At 34.3% G+C, this 19,692-nt stretch overlaps 2 protein-coding genes across 4 annotated transcripts; one reads left to right on the forward strand and one right to left on the reverse strand.

The window, feature by feature from the left end:
- Positions 1–3,565: 3,565 nt before the first annotated feature.
- LOC126701385 (uncharacterized) lies at positions 3,566–13,346 on the forward strand. Of its 3 annotated transcripts, none has more exons than XM_050399443.1 (11): positions 3,566–3,853; positions 3,953–4,031; positions 4,649–4,896; positions 5,113–5,347; positions 6,286–6,455; positions 7,994–8,136; positions 8,318–8,495; positions 8,652–9,231; positions 9,718–9,830; positions 12,292–12,544; positions 12,942–13,346. In XM_050399443.1, exons 3-11 carry the CDS (start codon positions 4,706–4,708, stop codon positions 13,167–13,169), a joined length of 2,091 nt encoding a protein of 696 aa, XP_050255400.1. In that variant the 5' UTR covers positions 3,566–3,853; positions 3,953–4,031; positions 4,649–4,705; the 3' UTR covers positions 13,170–13,346. The 3 variants fall into 3 exon arrangements, with proteins under 3 accessions (XP_050255400.1, XP_050255401.1, XP_050255402.1); XM_050399445.1 differs by having other exon boundaries at positions 3,584–3,853; positions 12,304–12,544; XM_050399444.1 differs by having other exon boundaries at positions 3,566–4,031.
- A 5,171-nt stretch (positions 13,347–18,517) lies between these two features.
- On the reverse strand, positions 18,518–19,165 carry LOC126703575 (VQ motif-containing protein 20). The gene has a single exon (XM_050402532.1). The coding sequence runs from the start codon at positions 19,163–19,165 to the stop codon at positions 18,518–18,520; it is 648 nt and encodes a 215-aa protein (XP_050258489.1).
- Between the last annotated feature and the right edge of the window lie 527 nt (positions 19,166–19,692).

Here is a 19,692-nt window from a genome sequence, read left to right on the forward strand (position 1 = left end):
GATCTGTTTTTTATTTTAAGAAAAATTCAGATCTACATCTAAGGAAGATGTAGATCCGTTTTTGTTTTATGAAAAATTCAGATCTACATCTAAGAAAGATGCAGATCCATTTTTTATTTGAGAATAAGAATTAATTATATGCAAATCTTTGAAATCAAGAAAGAGATCATAACCATAATAAAAGAATCAAGAACATGCTTTAACAATATAAATTAACAATTCATGTTATGGATACTTAAAACAACTAAACTAAAAAAATATAAAAACATGCATCTTTACAACAAGAAAAGCATAAAGAAAAGAAAATGGTAATCAGAAACAACCTCTTGCATGGAGCATTTCTTCTCCTTGAGAGGATGTTTTAGGGTTTAAAGAAATTTATGCAATTATCTTTGAAATCTAAAAATCCTAATTTAAGAAAGAATACCAGAAAGGGGGTGAGAAATTTGAGAGTGTGAAAAGGTGTCTCTCCTAGAGTGTAAAAGAATGTGTTGAATTTTTGAGATTCAGTCTCTATTTATAGAGACTAGAATGCTTAAAAATAAGCAACGACAAGTAGAATTTGAATCGGGATGTGTCTTTCTATGAAAAAAGTCGAAAAGGATATGCCTTATCGGCACCCGAAGTGAGTTGGGCCAAAGCTCAAAAGGGTGCCACTCGGCACATTGAAATTGCCAATTGGCACTCCAAAAGTGCCGAATGGTACTCTTGGGTGTTGATCACACTTTTGTGTTCAGGTGCGTTTTGAACTCTTTTTTAGGTTTTCTTGAGTCGGGCCTTACACTTAGATGTGTTTTCAATCCGTATTCTAATATATATATATATATATATATATATTTTTTTTTTATCTCTTTTCTAGATAATTCAATTCTTTTTAGCAACAATTATCTTGTATATAAATACTCTAAAATAAATCTTGATAAAGTTCAGATTATCCACAATTTTATTGTTATCCAATTATCCCCTTTATTCCTATGCAAGCAATTCTATTTTAAACACTAATTATCAACCAATCACAAAATTATTTAATTAATTTTAATTGTTTAACCAATCAGAATTAATTTAAATTAATTATGTGTGGTCATTTCTACTTAGACATAATGCATGCTGACCGTGCAAATTTGATCATGTGATATATTTCGATCTGACGGTCCGATTTGGAAACGGGACATATCATCACAACCTTTAGAATCTCAAGATCATTTTTATGATATGCAATGAATGAATTAATGCATGTAATGCAATCATGATTTTTGGGGTACTTGGATGGTCACTTTAGTAATTCTCCTTGATTAAATCATGAGTGCAAAATTGAGTGTCTACAATCACCAATCACACAAAATCAATCACAAAGGAAACAACAATATAGTGACGAAGGAAAACTATCCAAGGGAAAACCACTACGAAGATGAATCTTCCCCAATAAGACAATCCACTAAGATAAGAGAAGTTTTATAGACTAAGAAAAACCTTTATGACTCATAGACAGCTTACAACAAAAACCTTATGCTGCTCAAGAATATCTGAACTCTTCAATCACATGGAGGTCTTCATGAATGATGCACCCACGGTATGACTGAAACCATAGACCAACTCCAAGAACCTCTTGAAGCTCTACTCTACAGCAGTAGCATTGGGATAAAATCATGACTTCATCCTTGATCACCAATCTCCAATGATATCGTCTTCAAATCTACTTCTCAAACTTTGGTATGATGGCGAAGTAGAGAAAATTAGGGTTTGGATATTATTTGTGCTATGAATTGCTCTATCTCTCTCTCTCTCTCTCTCTCTCTCTCTCTCTCTCTTGTTTTGGTCGACCCTAATATGCCTTATGTAGTCTAGCAACTAAGGCACAAATTAGAGTTGCATAAACGACTTAATGAGTTAATGGGCCTTTACAAAATCTATTTCTCATAGTCTTGATTGATCAACACTCATTCTTGATCTATTGACACTTTCCTCAATAGATTGAAAAACATTCTTGATTGATCAAGAATGTATCAATAATTCATTCTTGATTGATCAAGAATGTGTCAATAATTCATAAACTTCTCTTTCTTTGAGTTGAACTTAGGTCTTTTGTTATGGACTTGAAAACACACCTTATAACTCAACAAAACTTACAGTTTGTCATGGTTTGCCATCACTAAACCTATTGGCCTGTACACACTTAAATGTAATCATGTTGATCACAACCTTGACCTTCAATGTAACAAGCAATTAAATTTGTAATTTCTATTTCAAATTTTTTGGAGAAGGAGATAACATTCTTAAGCAAATTATGCCAACAATCTTCTCTTAGCTTTTGGATAAATGTGTAGAGCATTCGAGGTGTCTTGAGACTTTTCTTGCAAAGCTTGACAAAGGACATCAATAGTACCTATGATTTCCTTCGTTAAATGTAAAATGAATATGAATTGGAAAGATGTCATTATTTTATAAGCTACACTGACATCCTCACATTGAGTGAGAATAAATCCTTTAATATTTCAGCATCGAACAAGTTTCACCAACCATCCTTATTAGGCTACAAATATAATAAAAATGAGAAACCCATAGAGAGTCATCAGCTTACTTCAAAGTTCCTATTTGGTTAGCTCATGTTTTGCTTTCAAGTTCAACAATAGCTAGGATATGTGCAATTTGTGTAGCTTAAGTAGCTTTTAGGTCATCATGGCATTCACATGAAGCACCAATCTCATTGATAAAGAAATTCAAATTGAAGAAGAATTCATGGACAAAAATTGCATCTTTATATGTAACAACTAACAACTTATGCCAAATATAATGTGCACAAAGACAATCATTAAGAAGTAATGTAAAAATGAATGTAAGATAAGTTACCTGGTTTTGAGAGTAACATTAAAGAAAAAAAATTGAATTATTTTATGAAAATATTATTATTAGATCTCTATTTTAAAGTAAAAAGGTTTAAAATAAAGAGATATTTTAGGAGTTCTCGTGAAATTTTTATTAAACCTAATTTAATTTTCTTCAATTATTCTAAATTTTGAGAAGAATGAAAATTTGAGATTTTTAAAAAATAGAAAGTAACAAGTTTTCCCTTCTATTCAGTTATATTTCATTAAACTTTCAAGTTCCAAACATGAAAAGAATATATTAAAAACTTAGGCCTCGTTTGGTAAAATGTCTTAAACACATATTTTCAGTTTTTAAACAATATTACATGCATTTTTATACGCATTTCTATACATTTTTTCCCTCACATATATTTCAAAAAAATACAAACCACGTTACTTAAATTCCTCAAATTCCTCTACCAAATGCCCTAATTCTAATCATTCCACTATCTTGTTTGGAATATTTCTTTTTCTTATTATTCTTATATAGTTTGACTGTCTTTATCTGACTTTTGACCATGTTTTAAACAAATCTTAAGAAACAAAATCTCATTTCAGTGCAATCCAAACGGAGGCTCAGATTCATTTCTACACAAATAAAATTAAAGTGGACTCGAGGTTCGGTTCTTTCAAGGTTCAATGATCTTCTACCCACAGTAACTTTGTGGGATTTATCACATCAACCAAACAATCTCATTTCAGTCCAAATCCAAAAGTCCCTATCTATTCCTACTTTACCTTAATAAAAGTAAAACAATCCTATCTCAACACGTTGTCATAAACCTCTGTACCCGACCTCTTCTGATCCTCTCCCAAAGACAAAACTCGGACACAGAAAAAAACACACAAGCTTCAGACGATGGTGCAAGCTTCTTGATCACTCTCTGCTTAAAATTCTTATTCTACACTTTTTCCTTTATCCATCATAAACCCCATTTCACGCCAAAACCATGACTGTGCCCGTGACGATTATCTTCTGCTTTGTCAGTGTACGTAATCCTTTGAATTTCGCAAATTGGTGATATGGGGGTTTGCTGATTATGCTTTTATGCTCATAATTCGAGGTGGGTTTTCTTCAAATGTGGCAGGAACCAAGAGAATTTCGTGTTTCGTGTAAAGCTGTCATTTTTTCGGGGGGTCTGAACTGAATAGAATATACAATTTGAGGTAAGTTGCTTTCTGTTGTAGTTAGTGAACAAGTTGTTGGGATTAGGTTGTTGATGAATTTTTGGTTGATGAGTTGGTGTAGAATTTGATACTTTTTGTTGTTGTGTAATAAAGTTTGGTCTTTTGTGTTTTGGTTTTTGAGTAGCAATGGCTTATTCCCACATGGTAAATCCATCATTTGCTCCTGGTAAGTTTCATTGCTAAAGGAAAAAGAAAAAGAAAATAGATACTTGGAGATTTGGAACAAATAAGTAATTGTAGTGAGTAATCTTGTGGCTTATATAGAATTGCAGTCAGTTTAAGCGGTGTATTAAAAAGTTGATTCTGGAGCTTCATCTCAAATTGTATTGAGTGATAAACCTGTAATGAATTTTTAAGTAGTAGCAGAGATTGAAAGTACTACGGAGAAATCTGATTCTTAGTTTTTAAATAAAAAGGTGTTAGGTGGGTAATCTCTGTCGGTTCTGCTTAAATAATGGAAGTATCATACAGGCCAAATTTGATGTTTGCACTTAAAATGAAGAGTTCATCTTCCTACGTTTCATCAAATGTAGCTCACTTTGACAGTGGTATTGGTGAAATTGAGGTTTTCTAATTGAATGCATGGATTTTGACAGGTAATTGAGTGTTGGGATTCTGTCCAATGAGATAAGATAGTGAGAGGGAAGTTGGAGATGGCTGTGGCAAGCAAAACCAGAACTATGCTCGAAGGTTTAGTAAGAGAAGGATCATTCAAATGGTTGCTTGGCAGACGCAGTTCTTTTGATGAAGAATTTGAAGAGATGGGAAGGTCTCCATCTGCCCAAAGGAATTGGATACCGGAACTTTCTCCAGTTGCAAATATTGTTATTCGCAGATGCTCAAAGTAAGCTTGTACTCTGTAATGCTTACATGTTTACTATAACAAGAGATGTATCAAGTAGAGTTTTGGTCCAGTGTTATTTGAAATTTCTTTTTAATATTTGGTTCTAGTATGGTCATCAGGCATCCTAGCTTAATTCAAATCCATTTTTTATGGCATATATATGTTCACTGTTTTTTTATTGATATTTATGCTGACAATGAAAACCGAATGATGCAGAATCCTTGGTATCCCTTCAAGTGAACTTCAAGAAAGCTTCAATGCAGAGGCTGCTGAATCTATAAAGCATCCATCACGGTATGCAAGGAACTTGTTGGAATACTGCTGTTTCAGGACGCTGGCTTTGTCCATACAAGTAACAGGTCATCTAGCTGATAAAAAGTTTAGACGCCTAACATATGACATGATGCTAGCTTGGGAGGCTCCAGCTGCTGCCAGCCAACCTGTGCTTAATGTAAGCTTTTCTTGTTCAATTAAGTTGTTAATTGTGCAGTAGTACTACATTTTTACTATGTAATGTGAAGACCTCTCTCTCTTTCTCTCTTACACACACACACACGCGCGCACATGTCAAAGCATGTGCGCATGGGCATCCACCCCCGTCTCAGAGAGACCCCTCACACACAAGTATAGTGTTGCATTTTTGGGTTATTTCCTGGACTCTTAACAGCATATCAATTGAAACTGTAAATACAGATAAAGACAGAAGTAAAAGTCTATTCCAACCATGTGGGCTGTGGTGGAAGCAGAGATGGATAATGTATGATTTTTGTATAGATAAGTAATGTATTAAAAAAGTGCAAAAAAGGGCATAACACTAGTACACTGTACAAATTTTCTTTTTTGAAAAGAAAAAATTTGATCTATGGATCTCTGAAGTCTATGCACTAAACAAGGTCCCAGTAATGTATTATATAAATTAATAAGTTGGCCATTCCAGGGTCACCAAGTGAAATTGGTAGTTTCTTGCCTTCTTGGTGACTACCAGCTAAGGCTAAAATTTAGTTGTTGAGCTTTTTTGAGGCGCATTACCTCCCGAGGGAATATTATTGGTTGAAGGAATATTCTTTGCTGACTTCCACATGCATAGCTTGATAAACTCCTGTACAGTTTAATTTCCTTATACCTGATGATCAATCATGTCATATGTGCTTTATTTGATCTGTTCATTGAAAAGCTATTAAATCTGTCTCACTCTCTCACACACACATGCACGCGCCACACAACTTTTTCTGTAACTAAATATGTGATTCCATTGGTAGAGGCTCCTTTTGAATTCTAGATTCATTTAAAATAATCATATCTGAGGTATTTAAATTATGGTGTCTAAATTCTGCAGTCTTTTGCTTGTTGACATTGCTATGGTCATGTATGGCTGACATCTATCTGCAGGTTGATGAGGATATAGCTGTTGGGGTAGAGGCCTTCTCACGAATAGCTTCAGCAGTCCCTATTATTGCGAATGTGATTATTAGTGAAAATCTTTTCGAGGTGCTTACAAAATCAACTGGTGGTCGGCTTCAGTTTTCTGTCTACGACAAGTATTTAAGTGGACTAGACAGGTTATTTCATGTCCATATTGTTTGCAATTAACCCCTTCCCTTTTCTGACAAACACTTTTTATTTCTTATTGAAATTCTTTAGGTGTCCTTTTTGGTTTTCTTTTGGGGGAAGAGCCGCCCGCTGGGGGAGGAGGGGGAGTGTTGGGAGAAGTGGGAGTTTTTTTTTTCTTCACTTGACATGTTTTAAAGTCACTTTAAGAATTGACTTTCCTGTTGAGCTTCTTGGTCTTTTTCACGCCCATCTAAGCTATTCTTAAGGAGGAGGACCATGGAGACAATTTGAATTTCTCCATCTTCTCTCTCTCTCTTACTAGTTTTAGTAAACAAGAACGGCCCTTTTACTTCTAGTCATAACCATTATCACTTTACAAGTTTATCTGTATATTTCAAATCTTAAGTCATCAAAAAGTGAAAATGTTAACATTATCTGAAGCTTTATTCTGATGGCTGAAACAACCAACAACACAGGAGGAGCTCTCTAACCAAATTAAAGGGATGAAGTTGTATAATATGCCAAATAAGCTTGAAGAATTTCTAGTAATAGGCCAGATCAACAGTGAAAGTGAAAACTACTGTAAGAATGCCAAAAAGCCTTAAACAACATTGATAAACAAAATCTAATGGCTTTATTGCCTTAGATAGCAATAAATTCCTACAAAGGACATTGGTGACAGTGTCACGTAGATTCAGGGGCAAAGTTCCATGGTTTCTGGCCCCTATTGTATATCTTGGGCTGTATCTGCTTTGAAGTTTCATTGTGGCACTGTACACTCAGCCGGCACTTGACTGATGTGTTGGACATGTGGTGGATGTTTTGGAATATGATCTTTATTTTCCCCTGCTAGAATGGTTGATATGCTAATCATTTAAAACATGTGCCATATGGTCGAGCGCATTTTGCTTCATTGTTCAGTGGCTAGAGATTTGTGTTCTCTAGTGTTTACTTTATTTGGAGTATCTGGGTTTATGCTAAAGATGGTAATTCAAATGTCAGCTTCAGCCTCATGACAATGTTCAATAATCACAGGCATGTAAAAATTTGCAAGACTGTTCCTTTATTCTGTGGACTGTTTGGTGAGAAAGGAATAGCTGGACCTTCAGTGATGGGACACCCAACTTGTGTCCTGAAATCATTTGCGTTACGTTCTTTGTATGATTTGATAATTGCATTAGGCAACATCCCTTTTGTTTCTTTTTTGGATTTCTTAGATTCTTTAAATTGCAGCTTGTACTTCTAATGAGTTGATTCATCAAGCAACAAAATATCATTTACTTATAAAACACACCCACACACGTGCACACAAGGACATGTAAAAAATGCTAAGGGCCTCCAGCCTCTAACTCTAATGTAAAAAGCTTCAAAACTCTTAATGTGTTTTGTATTCTTTTAATACTTATCTAAGTTTACACATCATACTTTACTTTATTGTCAAGTTTATGAAAAATCTGGGAGCATTTTTCATTGAATATGTATTAGGGACAGCTATTTATTCCTGACTTTTGTTTGCCTTTTTTTGGGGTTATTTTAAAATCTGCAGAGCTATCAGAAAAATGAAGACCCAATCAGATTCGTCTCTTCTTTCTTCTGTTCGATCATCAAAGGGAGAAAAGATTCTGGAAGTTGATGGAACAGTCACCACCCAACCAGTTCTTGAACATGTAGGAATTTCCACATGGCCAGGTAGGTTAATGGAATTAAGAGATTTTGTGAAATAAATTTCATTCCTACCTTTATTTATAAATGACAAAGTCCATGTTGACTGTTGTAATGGTGTTATCTACTCCACAATGTGATTAAATGTCAGCATAACTTAAATCCAGTATCTGGCCATTTTTATATCATTACTGTGGGGTGTATGCAGGTCGATTAGTTCTGACAGACCACGCACTGCACTTTGAAGCTCTTCGTGTTGTTTCTTATGACAAGGCAAAAAGATATGATTTAGCAGGTGATCTGAAACAAGTTGTTAAACCTGAGATGACTGGACCATGGGGTACTCGACTTTTTGACAAGGCTGTGTCATATAAATCAATTTCCTTGTAAGTTATGATGCTTATCTGTTTATCTTTTAATTGTTAAAATGTTTAGTTGTAATTTGTTAATGTTTAAATTATACATATTATTGCATGTGAACACTGGGCATCTTCTTTTATTCACTACATTGGCCATTAAATTTTTATAGTTTTCCCTTGTAGGTCAGAACCAGTTGTCATAGAATTTCCTGAGCTTAAAGGGCATTCTCGCCGTGATTACTGGCTAGCAATTATCCGAGAGATTTTATATGTTCATAGTTTTATAAATAAGTACCAGATCAAGGGAATTGAACGGGATGAAGCGCTTTCAAAGGCTGTACTTGGGATTCTGCGAGTACAAGCCATTCAAGATGTTAGTTCAGCTATTCCTCTGCAGTGTGAGAGTCTTCTTATGTTTAATCTTTGTGACCAACTTCCAGGTGGAGACTTGATACTGGAAACTCTTGCAAATATGTCAACTTTCAGGGAAATGGACCGGACTAACAACTCTAAGGGTGGGGGTGGAATGTATTCAATATCTGCCTTGGATATGGTTTCTAACTTAGGGTTTGTGTTTGGAACAAGTTCAAATAATTCTAACGAGGCTGGGCTTGTTGTGGGTGAGGTAACTGTGGGAGAGATGACTTCTTTGGAAAGAGCAGTAAAGGAATCTAAAAACAACTATGAAAAAGTGGTGCTAGCACAAGCAACGGTTGATGGAGTTAAAGTAGATGGCATTGACACTAATTTGGCTGTGATGAAGGTAGTTGTAATGCTGATTAAAGAATTTTTGTGGGTTCTCCTGTTAAATTTGCTTACTTGGACATCACTCTTCTTTCTTCTTCTTTGCCTCCTCCGCCCAACCCCCCACTCTTGGTTTTTGTTTTTTTTTGTTTTTTATTTTATTTTATTGAAATATAAATTCAATCAATGATCATCATATTGGTAATGGGATTAGTGAGATGTTATAATTATTAAAACCAAGTAATGGCACTAGGCACCGTTAAAGACCTCTCTCTCTCTTTCTCTCTCTCTCACATACACATTTTTATTTCATTAGAGTAGGTCTTGGTAAAATAGAATGAATAAACACTTGTGTCATAGTCAAATGTTGTTTTATCCCATCTATTTCGGCTCAGCACTATGAATCAGGATCTACTATTCTGTTCTCTCACTTAAACCAAGAGTATCTTCAACATTCTTAAAATCACATATCTTTAAAATCTTCTTGTTTCTTGTGTACTTGCAGGAGTTGCTCTTTCCAATGAGGGAACTTGGGAACTGCATTCTATCTTTGGTTTATTGGGATGATCCTGTGAAGTCTTTTGTGTTCTGTTTAGTTTTCAGTTATATAATTTGCAGGTAAAACTCTTGTTTGTGTGATTTCTTTCTGCTTTACAGACTATCTGGTGAGCTGTGGTAAAATAAATAAATGAATAAAAGAAAAGAAAAATCATATCTGTTGAGCATGAGAAATAAAGGTCAAGTGGTCAACATAAAGTTGAATTAATTGATTGTTGAGATGCAAAGCCACATGTCTTTGGTAACTTCTCACTTCTTGAAATGGGTTTATAACTCGTGTTGTGTACTATAAAAAATGAATATGTTCTAAAGGTTAAATTTAAAGAAAGGTGCACTTAGGTTTTTGAAACACAACAGATACACTTTTTAGAGAATCTTCTCTAAAAAATGTCTGACAGATGTTAAGATGGCATAAAGGATTTTGGAATTAAGCCTGTTACTGAATAATATAAAGTTAAGTCTTGCCTCACATGCCCAATCACATTTCTAGCACCCTAGCATAATAGGAAAAGAAGAAGAAATGATTTCTGTCCTATTGTCCATCATCATTCTGGCTTCATTTATTTCAAGGGAGAATAGTTTGAAAGGCCTTAATACTGCTGGATGAGGAGAATCTACAGCCAGATTTTTCTTTCTATTTTTTTTTTCCCAGGAAAGCTGATGATCCAAAATTTCATAAAGGAGATGCTTTCTTTTGTTTTAAAGGACTCGGGATAATTGATGGGAAAATGGGCATCTTTGCTGTATACTGCTAGAGTCTTACTTGATATCAAGTATCAACCTTACAAAATCATATAATGGTTTTACTTGTTAACAATTGCTCTTGCATTCTTGGGTGCTACCTCTTTCTCATTTAGGTGTCCTCGTAGAAAATATATAGGGTTTTGCTTTTAGCTGGAAAGGTGAAGATTAATGATATCTCATAGTGTGCTACTATGTTTTACATGCGTCAAATTGAGATCATAGGTTCAATGTTGAACAATCTTTAAAGGTGACAGTGATGAAGTCTGATGAGAGTTGAGACTACTCTTGAGGGATTCCATTTTCATTGTTGGTCCTTGTGGTTTTGGGCTATAGAATAATGTCTCTTAGTTTCCTTTCACCCCCCTTAAAAAAAAATCATAATTCTGGTGGGAAATAAAATAAAGATTCTAGTACAAAGGAAATTCTGTTGTATGAATAGTTCCTGATCTGTATACATAAATCATGGATGGTGCAAGGGTGTCACAGTATCACTCCAGCATCAATAAGAATTTTCGGAGGATGTTTCTGGGATCCTTGTGACTTAACTTTTCACATATCTTGTTCTGGATTTTTTTCCCTTTATTTCTCTGGCACATAGGAGTGAGAACATGTTGCCTGTCATATAATATGAAGTAACCTACACCGCGAATTGATATGCATGTAAAATAGGAATGAAAATGTGGTATGTGGTTTACCTATAATGTAAAACAATGTTTATGCAGAAGGGGAATGGTAACATGGTATGCCATTTACATTGGATCATGTATGATGGGATAGGTTTGAATTCAACCAACAAAGATTGCTCCACAAAAAGTTAGATGTTTTAAGCCTTTAATTTTACTTTCTATATTGCATTTTACAGAATTTAAGTTAAATGTGAATGTGATAAGGTAGCTCTAGGTTACTTAGTAACATTTGTGATCACCAAAATCTGTGCATTGGAATTAGTGCGTACCATGTTTCAGATCAAGCTATTGCTGACCATGACTCAAGGATGTTCTTGTCAAAAAAGATAAGAAATCTCAAGAATTTAAAGAATTCTGGTTCTTGTCAAGGGTCCCAGACCCTTTCACTTCCCCCTCCCTCCCATTCCACCTCTCCGCACAAATACCAAACACACAAGCACATGTACAAAACCTTTTTTTTTCATTATGGAACATGCTTTGAGCAAAATACTGGTAATATACCATCTAATGTTTAAAAGTTCAATGATCTGTAATTAGTGCTTCCTATGTTAAATCATTATGTCTCTAATTGGTGCTTCCTAAACTAAGTCAATATTATTTACCCTTATAGAATCAGCATATCTTCTGAATGAAATTGCAACTCTAAAGAAAATTTTAATCCACATTGTTTAGAAGATTGCAGAGAGAAACACGTGATGACTTGGTGATAATACTCGCTTTCTTACAAGCAGTGAGTGGCATACATATTGTCTGCATAAGATTTAAATCTTGCCTTTTCCACTCTAATATAACCTTAACATTGTTGTATGTGCGTGCACCGCTCAGGGGCACGTATGCTTATGTGTATGGTTGTATTTCTAGTGCAATTTGAAATTACTGTTCAAGTTAAGTAGTTCTTTCAACAAAATATAATTTCAATTGAACAAGGAATGGTGGGGGTTTTTTTTCTTCTTCTTCTTGTGGGTGGGGGGGGGGGGGGGGGTGAAAAGCGATGACAGTTTCACCGTTTAGCTTGATAATTGTTTTCGATGCTTTCTGTTAAGTTCCTGGAACACACCAAACTGGGAAATATCTTTTCTGATAAACTACAGCATGCATTTCAGGGGATGGCTGGGCTACACATTTGCTCTTATGCTCATCTTTATTGCGGTTTTCATGGTACTCACACGATTTTGTGGCCAAGTACCTGTTGATGATGTTAAGGTGATAGCACCTCCAGTGTTGAATACAATGGAGCAGCTTTTGGCTGTTCAGAATGCAATTTCTCAAACTGAAGGGTACATCCAGGATGGTAACATTGTTCTACTCAAGATACGGGCCCTGTTGCTATGCATTTTCCCTCAGGTTTTTCTTCCTTCTTTTTGTCCTGACTGCCCTCTGCACCTTCCGTTATTCTCATTGCTTCTCCTGTGATCCATCACAAGCACAAAATCTGGTGCATGTCATTTTTCACTACAGAAGTTTTTATTTTTTATTTTTAAAGTAATGCTAGGGACACAATTTCTCTCAATTTTTGACATGGCCTGTTGTGATTGAAGTAGAATCACTTTCACTTGGGTCCATCACTGACATCATTTTTATTATTTACCAATCACAACTAAAAGCCATATCAGCAGATGTGAAAAAAATTGAGGAAAATGTTCTTACCCTGGACTTATTGTTGTTTTAATGGTCTGCTAGTTTTTGTTATTAAGTCTTTTACTAGCACATGCCAATACATGGGTATTTATGATTTCATCAGGCAAGCGACAAATTCGCAGTTGCTCTCTTGGTCACAGCTTTGATTCTGGCCTTCCTACCTAGTAAGTTCATAGTTCTTATCGTTTTCTTGGAAACTTTCACAAGATATTCACCTCCAAGGAAAGCAATCACAGAGAGATGGATGAGGAGATTGAGAGAGTGGTGGTTCAGCATACCAGCAGCTCCTGTTGCACTTGAAAGAGAAAAAGAGGAAAAAAAGAGAAAGTGATGTAAGTATTAGAGGTAGTGATGGTGTGAAATTTGTTATAGTGTGTACATGTCATTTTTTGTTTTGTTTTGTTTTGAATGTGCCACAGATAACTTTTTGTGGCTTAAATATCAACAGTTAAAAGAGAAGCACAATAAGGAAAAAGAAAATAAATGACATATCAGATGTGATGCTTCATTTGTGTTTGGTACAGCGGAAAATGCAAGTAAATGGAAAATGTTTTATGTGGTTAAAAAAAAAAAAAAAAAAGAAGAAGTTAAATAGAGCGAGAAATGTTCTTTGCATTTTCAAGGAGAAATGTTCTTTGCAAGTCGGGCAATTCCTCCCCAATCCCGCCCTTCAAGGATCCAGATCCTGTGTAATAACTAGATTCTTACATTTGATGTAATGCCTTATGGATGGGATGCAATAACATTTTAACTCTTGTTCGTAGCCGTCCATGAGTATTTCATCATGTGCAGTAGGATTTTGATCCCCTCTAACCCTGGCTCCTTCCCCACGCATCTGAATAATAATATGATTACAACCTCTAGGTCGGAAACTGTAATTCAAATTAAATTACAGTCCATAAAAAATTAATAATAATAATAATAATAATTCATCCAATAAAATAAAAATATTAACTTAAAGGGGCTGAAAAAGGCAAAAAACCCCCCTCAATAATAATATTTTTTATTATAAAAACTGTTAACAGTGTAGCGCTACAGTAGTTTGAACTGTACCTTAAAAAAAAAAAAAAAAACTTTCTTCTCCTTCATGGCATCAATTTCCGAAGAAGAGAACTCAACAACAACCCAAAAAAGTGTAAATAGTGATCATACACTGCTAATTTCAAAGTCAGTTTAGAAGAAATTTCTGATATTGATTTTGCCATTGTAAATTACCAAATTGTGATTGAAACTCCTCCACTTTAAGACCCTCTTGGGACTCTTCAGTCACGTTTCTAGGCTTCTTTGATGACTTGTCGGGGGCATTTGATTCATTGTGATGTGCTTTTGTTATAATACAAATTACGATAACGTGACATTAAAGTTTTTGATTTATTTTATTTTTTCTAATATTACCATAATTTAAAATTACAAAATATATCACATCACTTTAATCTTATCACATTTTTAAATAATGTAATATTGTATTTTTGTATTAAAATTACATTAATGTAAGATTACAATATTATAATATTACGGTGTAACCAAACGCCCCTAAATATTTGGCTTTTAATTGCTCTTGATCACCGTGGAAGTCATAGAGATCAAACAGATCCGCAGCATTGAGGAAATGACTGATTTGAATATTATCCGGCAATTACACCACATAAGCCAATTTTGAACCTTTTATTTTACTTTTTCGAGAAGGAACCTTTTATTTTCTTGATGTCAACTAAGATATAAATCCTTAAGGAAACCTGTCTTTCCTCTACTACTGCCACCAAATACCTTGCACAGCCCACGCCCCACGGCATGCCTCCCTCGTGCCCCTGATTTTGTGTGGCTGCCATTGGTGTATGATGCCACTACATGCTGCCACACCCCATAAACCATCAAGGGTCTAAGAGATACACACCGATGATTCGATATGAATCATATAATATAACTCATTTATTGTAATTTTGATACTATCACTATAAGTACTCAAAAAATAAAGACTCAAGTCCACTAAGAACAGTGGCACCTTACCTTTTATACCAAGCCCAAACAATAGAATTTCTAAGAGAGTGAGAAAAATACTTCAAGTTTAACTTTAAGCTAAATCCTGGTGTATAGCCGAAGAAATTAGTGTGATAGAGAAGAGGAATTTAAGTAACGATTGGTAGTAATTCTCTCCTCAAGTTGGTCTGAGGATTGGTTTCTTATTTATGAGTATTACAAGTTCTAGATCAAATATACACTGTTCACTTCCTTGTTTTTTTGTTCCTTATAAAAAAAAAAAAAATCCGTCCTTGTTTTGGGGATGCTCTCTTCCTTTTATATCCTTCCTACTTGCATCCTAACCCTCCACCTATATGCCTCAAGACATTTCTTAGGATACTTGTTCCATCAAAACTCTATTGAAGCTGGTAGAAGGGGCTACTAGCTGTGACATTACTGTTCAAATGTTATTTTCACATTAATACAGCTGATATGGTTGGTGTAGGGCATTCAATGCGAAGGTGGGAAATATCTCTTTTAAGAAGCTTCCTCTCACATCCTTTGCCCCTATTATGGTTCTTCATAGGACACCAAATGCCCATGCTTCTACTTCCATCCTCGGGTTAACGGAATCCTCAGGGTTTATTTAGCTCTTTGGACTGACATACAAACCATTCTTTGATCTATTTCTCTTCGGTCCTTGCATCCCCACAATCACATTTCGTATTAGTTGGAGAAAGAAAATATCCTAATTAATAAGTGGTTTGTCGCAAGATGAATACACAAATAAAAAAGAGCAATGTTATAAGCATAAATTATTTTACAACATTTTTACAAAATAATGATGTAGCAAATTCTTATTTCTTCTCATTTGAGTTTACCACTAACATTACATTTTTACTTACCAATAATCACCTATCACATCATCAGTTTGTAAAAAAAATTGTAAAATAGTTCGTGGTATTAGCATTTAAAAAAAAAAAAAAACACATGTTGTTAAACATTTGTGATAAAAAAAAAAAGCTTTTGCCAAATTCTGATGGTGGTGCCGTGGTGGTGGTGGTGCTATGGTGGTGTTGTGATATATATATATATATATATATATATATTTATGTGGGTTTTGTGATTGTGATGAGATTTTTGAAGTGGGTTTTGTTGGGTTTTCTGATGGTAGTACTGTGGTGTTGTTATGTATGGTTGTGCCGTGGAATGTGGATTTGTTGCATATGGTGGTGTTGTGGTGGTATATTGTCACTGCGGTCTATGCTGAGAGGAGAGGAAAAAATATTTTAATGAGGCTGATGCATGAGCATAAAAAAAGTGGATAGCTAAATTAGAAAAAATAGAGCTTTTTAGGTTAATTTAACTAAAATTTGAGGAGACTAATGTGAATACTCTTAGATCAACATGTCAAAGATTCAAAATCATATCCTAAAGCATTTTGTTTTCGCGAGTTGGGTTTTGGATTGGCCCATTATTTTTACTGGTTTGGGCAAGTTGACAAGCTTGGGTCAAATTTTGCCAGGGGAATTTTTAACATCTTGGCTTGCCAAGTATGGATAGGAATTCCTACTTCCAATATATATATATAAATAAAGCAAAAAAGTGCCTTTTATATTTTCTGTTGAAGACATGGCTTCATTCTTGAATTCTCCTATTTAAATGATAAATTGTGAATACAAAAAAAAAAAAAAAAAATGCTAGTGTGACTATAAAAGCATAAATGGCTCCATGTAAATTGGGATGATGTATGAAGCTCAATTATATCAATAATTTATTTATCCACGTTTCTCTTAATGTATTTAAAAAGATATATGTTTTTTTTTTTTCCTTATCTTTAATAATTTTTTAAAAGAAATTTCCTTTTATTTTAATGAAAGATTGTCACATCACCTACTAATTAAATAAAATGTGAAAATTAAAAGCTATTACCACTTACTACTATATATTTAAAACAAAATAATATGTCTAGCTAAAAAAGTACTAGAGCCTAGAGGTAAGCCAAACTCTTTTTTTTTTTTTTTAATCTTTTTCTTTTCTTACATACAATTTAATTTATATATCCACGTTTCTTCTAATGTATTATTTATGCAAAAAAGATATGCGCATTTTGAATGAACTTTATAGTGGACATCCCAAGCTTTCATAAGAGAAAGTGGAGGAAGATAATTAACAAGGAAGATTCTAAAGAGTGCTATTAAATGCTCATAATCATCGTCATATGTTTGCCATAATTGTTCAAACTTCTAATTTGAAGGTGCTAAATTCTAATCCAAATAATTAGTGAACATTTGTACACACAAATTACTAAAAAAATTATGTCATAGCTCCAACCATTTTTAACGAGTGTCCTTATGATAATTATTAATAAATTATTTTAAGAAAGTTTTGATTTCACTTTTATGAAAAATACAAAAAGATGTTAAAAAATTTAATTATTTTTTTTATTTTCACATAAAAAGTTTCAAAAAATATATCCTAAATCAATACTCTTAAAGAATCCGTTAACTTTTCCCTTTAATAATTGCAATATTGTATCCAAAAGAATAATAATAATAATAATTGTAATATTTTGTTAAAATTTCCTTCAAACTCGTTTTACAAAAGAGAAGAATGTCGAAATGTGTTTATCTTTGGAAGAAAATCTGAAATTGTGTTAGACAGTTTTATCCACACAGCTGTAATAGATATAACCATCTTAATTTGAACTAATTTACGAGTAATAATTTAAAATTCTAAGGACTGGCAACTGGCAAGTGTTGTCATACAAATTCATTTGACCCTTCACACTCCCTAATCCCCATCTCTCAACCTTTTAACAAAATTTTAATGGCTATTTCCCATTTTGATTTCATTGCAAGTGCAAAAATAATGAGTAACACCAACCTTGCAATAATTTATATATATATATTTCATCAAAATTACTTCAATTGCAATGTGTTATATGTGAGGAGGACTAGTGCTACTAATTCTAACTATCATCATCATTCAAAACAAAACAAACTGAATGTCATTTGTTCAAGGTTCTTTTGAATAGGATTTGTTTTAGATTTTGAACCTTAATTAATACCATATTCTTCTCTTCTAATTGCTTTTCATGCATATGAACTTTTCCGTATTTAAAACCTTGATCAATAGACCTAGTAGTTCATGCTGTACTCATACATTTTACATGTCACATTTGTCATTAATTGTGTGTTACATACTTCCCAAGTTTTAACAATTAACGAAATCAAATATGTATTGTGGAATCCAGTTAGCTTAACTGGTAAAGTCTCTGATAGTTGAATAAGAGATTTAGGGTTCAATCTCCGCTTATACCAAAAACTGATTGGTGTCTTGGTTTGATGATAAATAACTATCATCAGGAATAGATGTCATAGGTTGAAACTCTCTCATGAAAAAAAACATATTTGGCCAAAAAAAAAAAGAAAAAGATAAAAAGAATAACAGTTCCTTTGATGAGATAACAGGAAGAAAATAGGAAAGAATACAGCATATAAAGTCATTCCAACTAAGAAAAAAATTACAAAGAAACAACTTCATTTCATTTTCGTTGCCTTTTATTCTGGCTATCAATGAAAAAACAAAACCCCAGAAAAAAACTAAGTCCTATCTCACAAAATTAGAACCTTATTGGCATGAAAAAGAAATGAAATATTGTTGAAAAAAAAAGAAAAAGAAAAAAACTCATTTCAAGAAATAAAATAACTAAAAACCTTAGTACTCACGAAACTCTCTAATCCCTTCCAAGTTGGAAGATGATGAAACAGAACTCCTCATGTTGGGGGTAAAAAACAAAGAGTCTGTGTAATTATAAAAGGGCTGATTCGAGCACAAAAACTCAGCCGAATTGGGTGTAAAAAATGGGATATTGGTCATGTATGGATTTGGTGTCTCAAAAATCGGTGGCACAAAACAAGAATTCACTTGACCATCACCTAGGCTGCTGCAATTCTCATCGGTAACAACCGATGACGACTCATTGTCATCGTTTCCCACGATCTTCACACTCTTGTTTTCCTCGTCGGACGAGGTTGAAGCATTGCCACCAGATTCAGATTTCTGTCGAGCCGTGTCATGTTCCTCGGACCGCGATTGCCCCGTGAGCTTTTGCACCAATGCCATGAAGTCCCTAGGGTGTGTGTGGATGACCTTCGGGGAATGTGTGTAGATTATGACCGGATGGCGCTGCTGCGGCTTGGCGGTCCCCGCCACGCTGTTAACAAGGGAGGAGGTCGACGAGGATGAGGACACCGACCCCGATGATTTCTTGATGAAATGAGAGTCCTTATTGACCTTCAAGGGAGGTGGGCACAAGACATTGTTGGTGACGTCCTTCTTTGCATGGAATTGTGTAGGACTCATGGTTTGGAAGAACACTTCTAGGCTAATGACCTTAAAAACAATATAAAATAGCTTCAACAAATCAACAAGAAGGTTAGAAATAACATGGAATTAGAGAGAGTTTTTATTATTATTTAATCTTTCTTGTTTTGGGGTAAGTTTGCTCCTAATTGTATGGAATTTGTTGAAACAAATTTAGATGGTTTTTTGGGTGAAGGTAATGGCATAGTGGCAGTTGTATTTATAGGAAAGCCACAAATATTCATGTGCATGTTTCCTTGTTGTTGGGAAAATTATTAGCTATTCTCGGAGTACCATAAATACGTATTCCTTCCTCTCACATTATTGGTGGGTCTTATTAATTAAATTTATAGTGGGACCCATCATTCATGTGAGAATGGGGAGTACGCATTTATGGTACTCCGGGAGTAGCTAATAATTTTCCTTCTTGTTGTTACAACTATTTGATGAGCAATGGTGTTGTGCCATGTAATAGGATTGATGTGCTGGTTTTATAAATTGGTTTAGTAGAATCTTCCTCAATCTAT

The sequence above is a fragment of the Quercus robur genome, chromosome 10, assembly GCF_932294415.1.
Source record: "Quercus robur chromosome 10, dhQueRobu3.1, whole genome shotgun sequence".
Lineage (NCBI taxonomy): Eukaryota > Viridiplantae > Streptophyta > Magnoliopsida > Fagales > Fagaceae > Quercus > Quercus robur.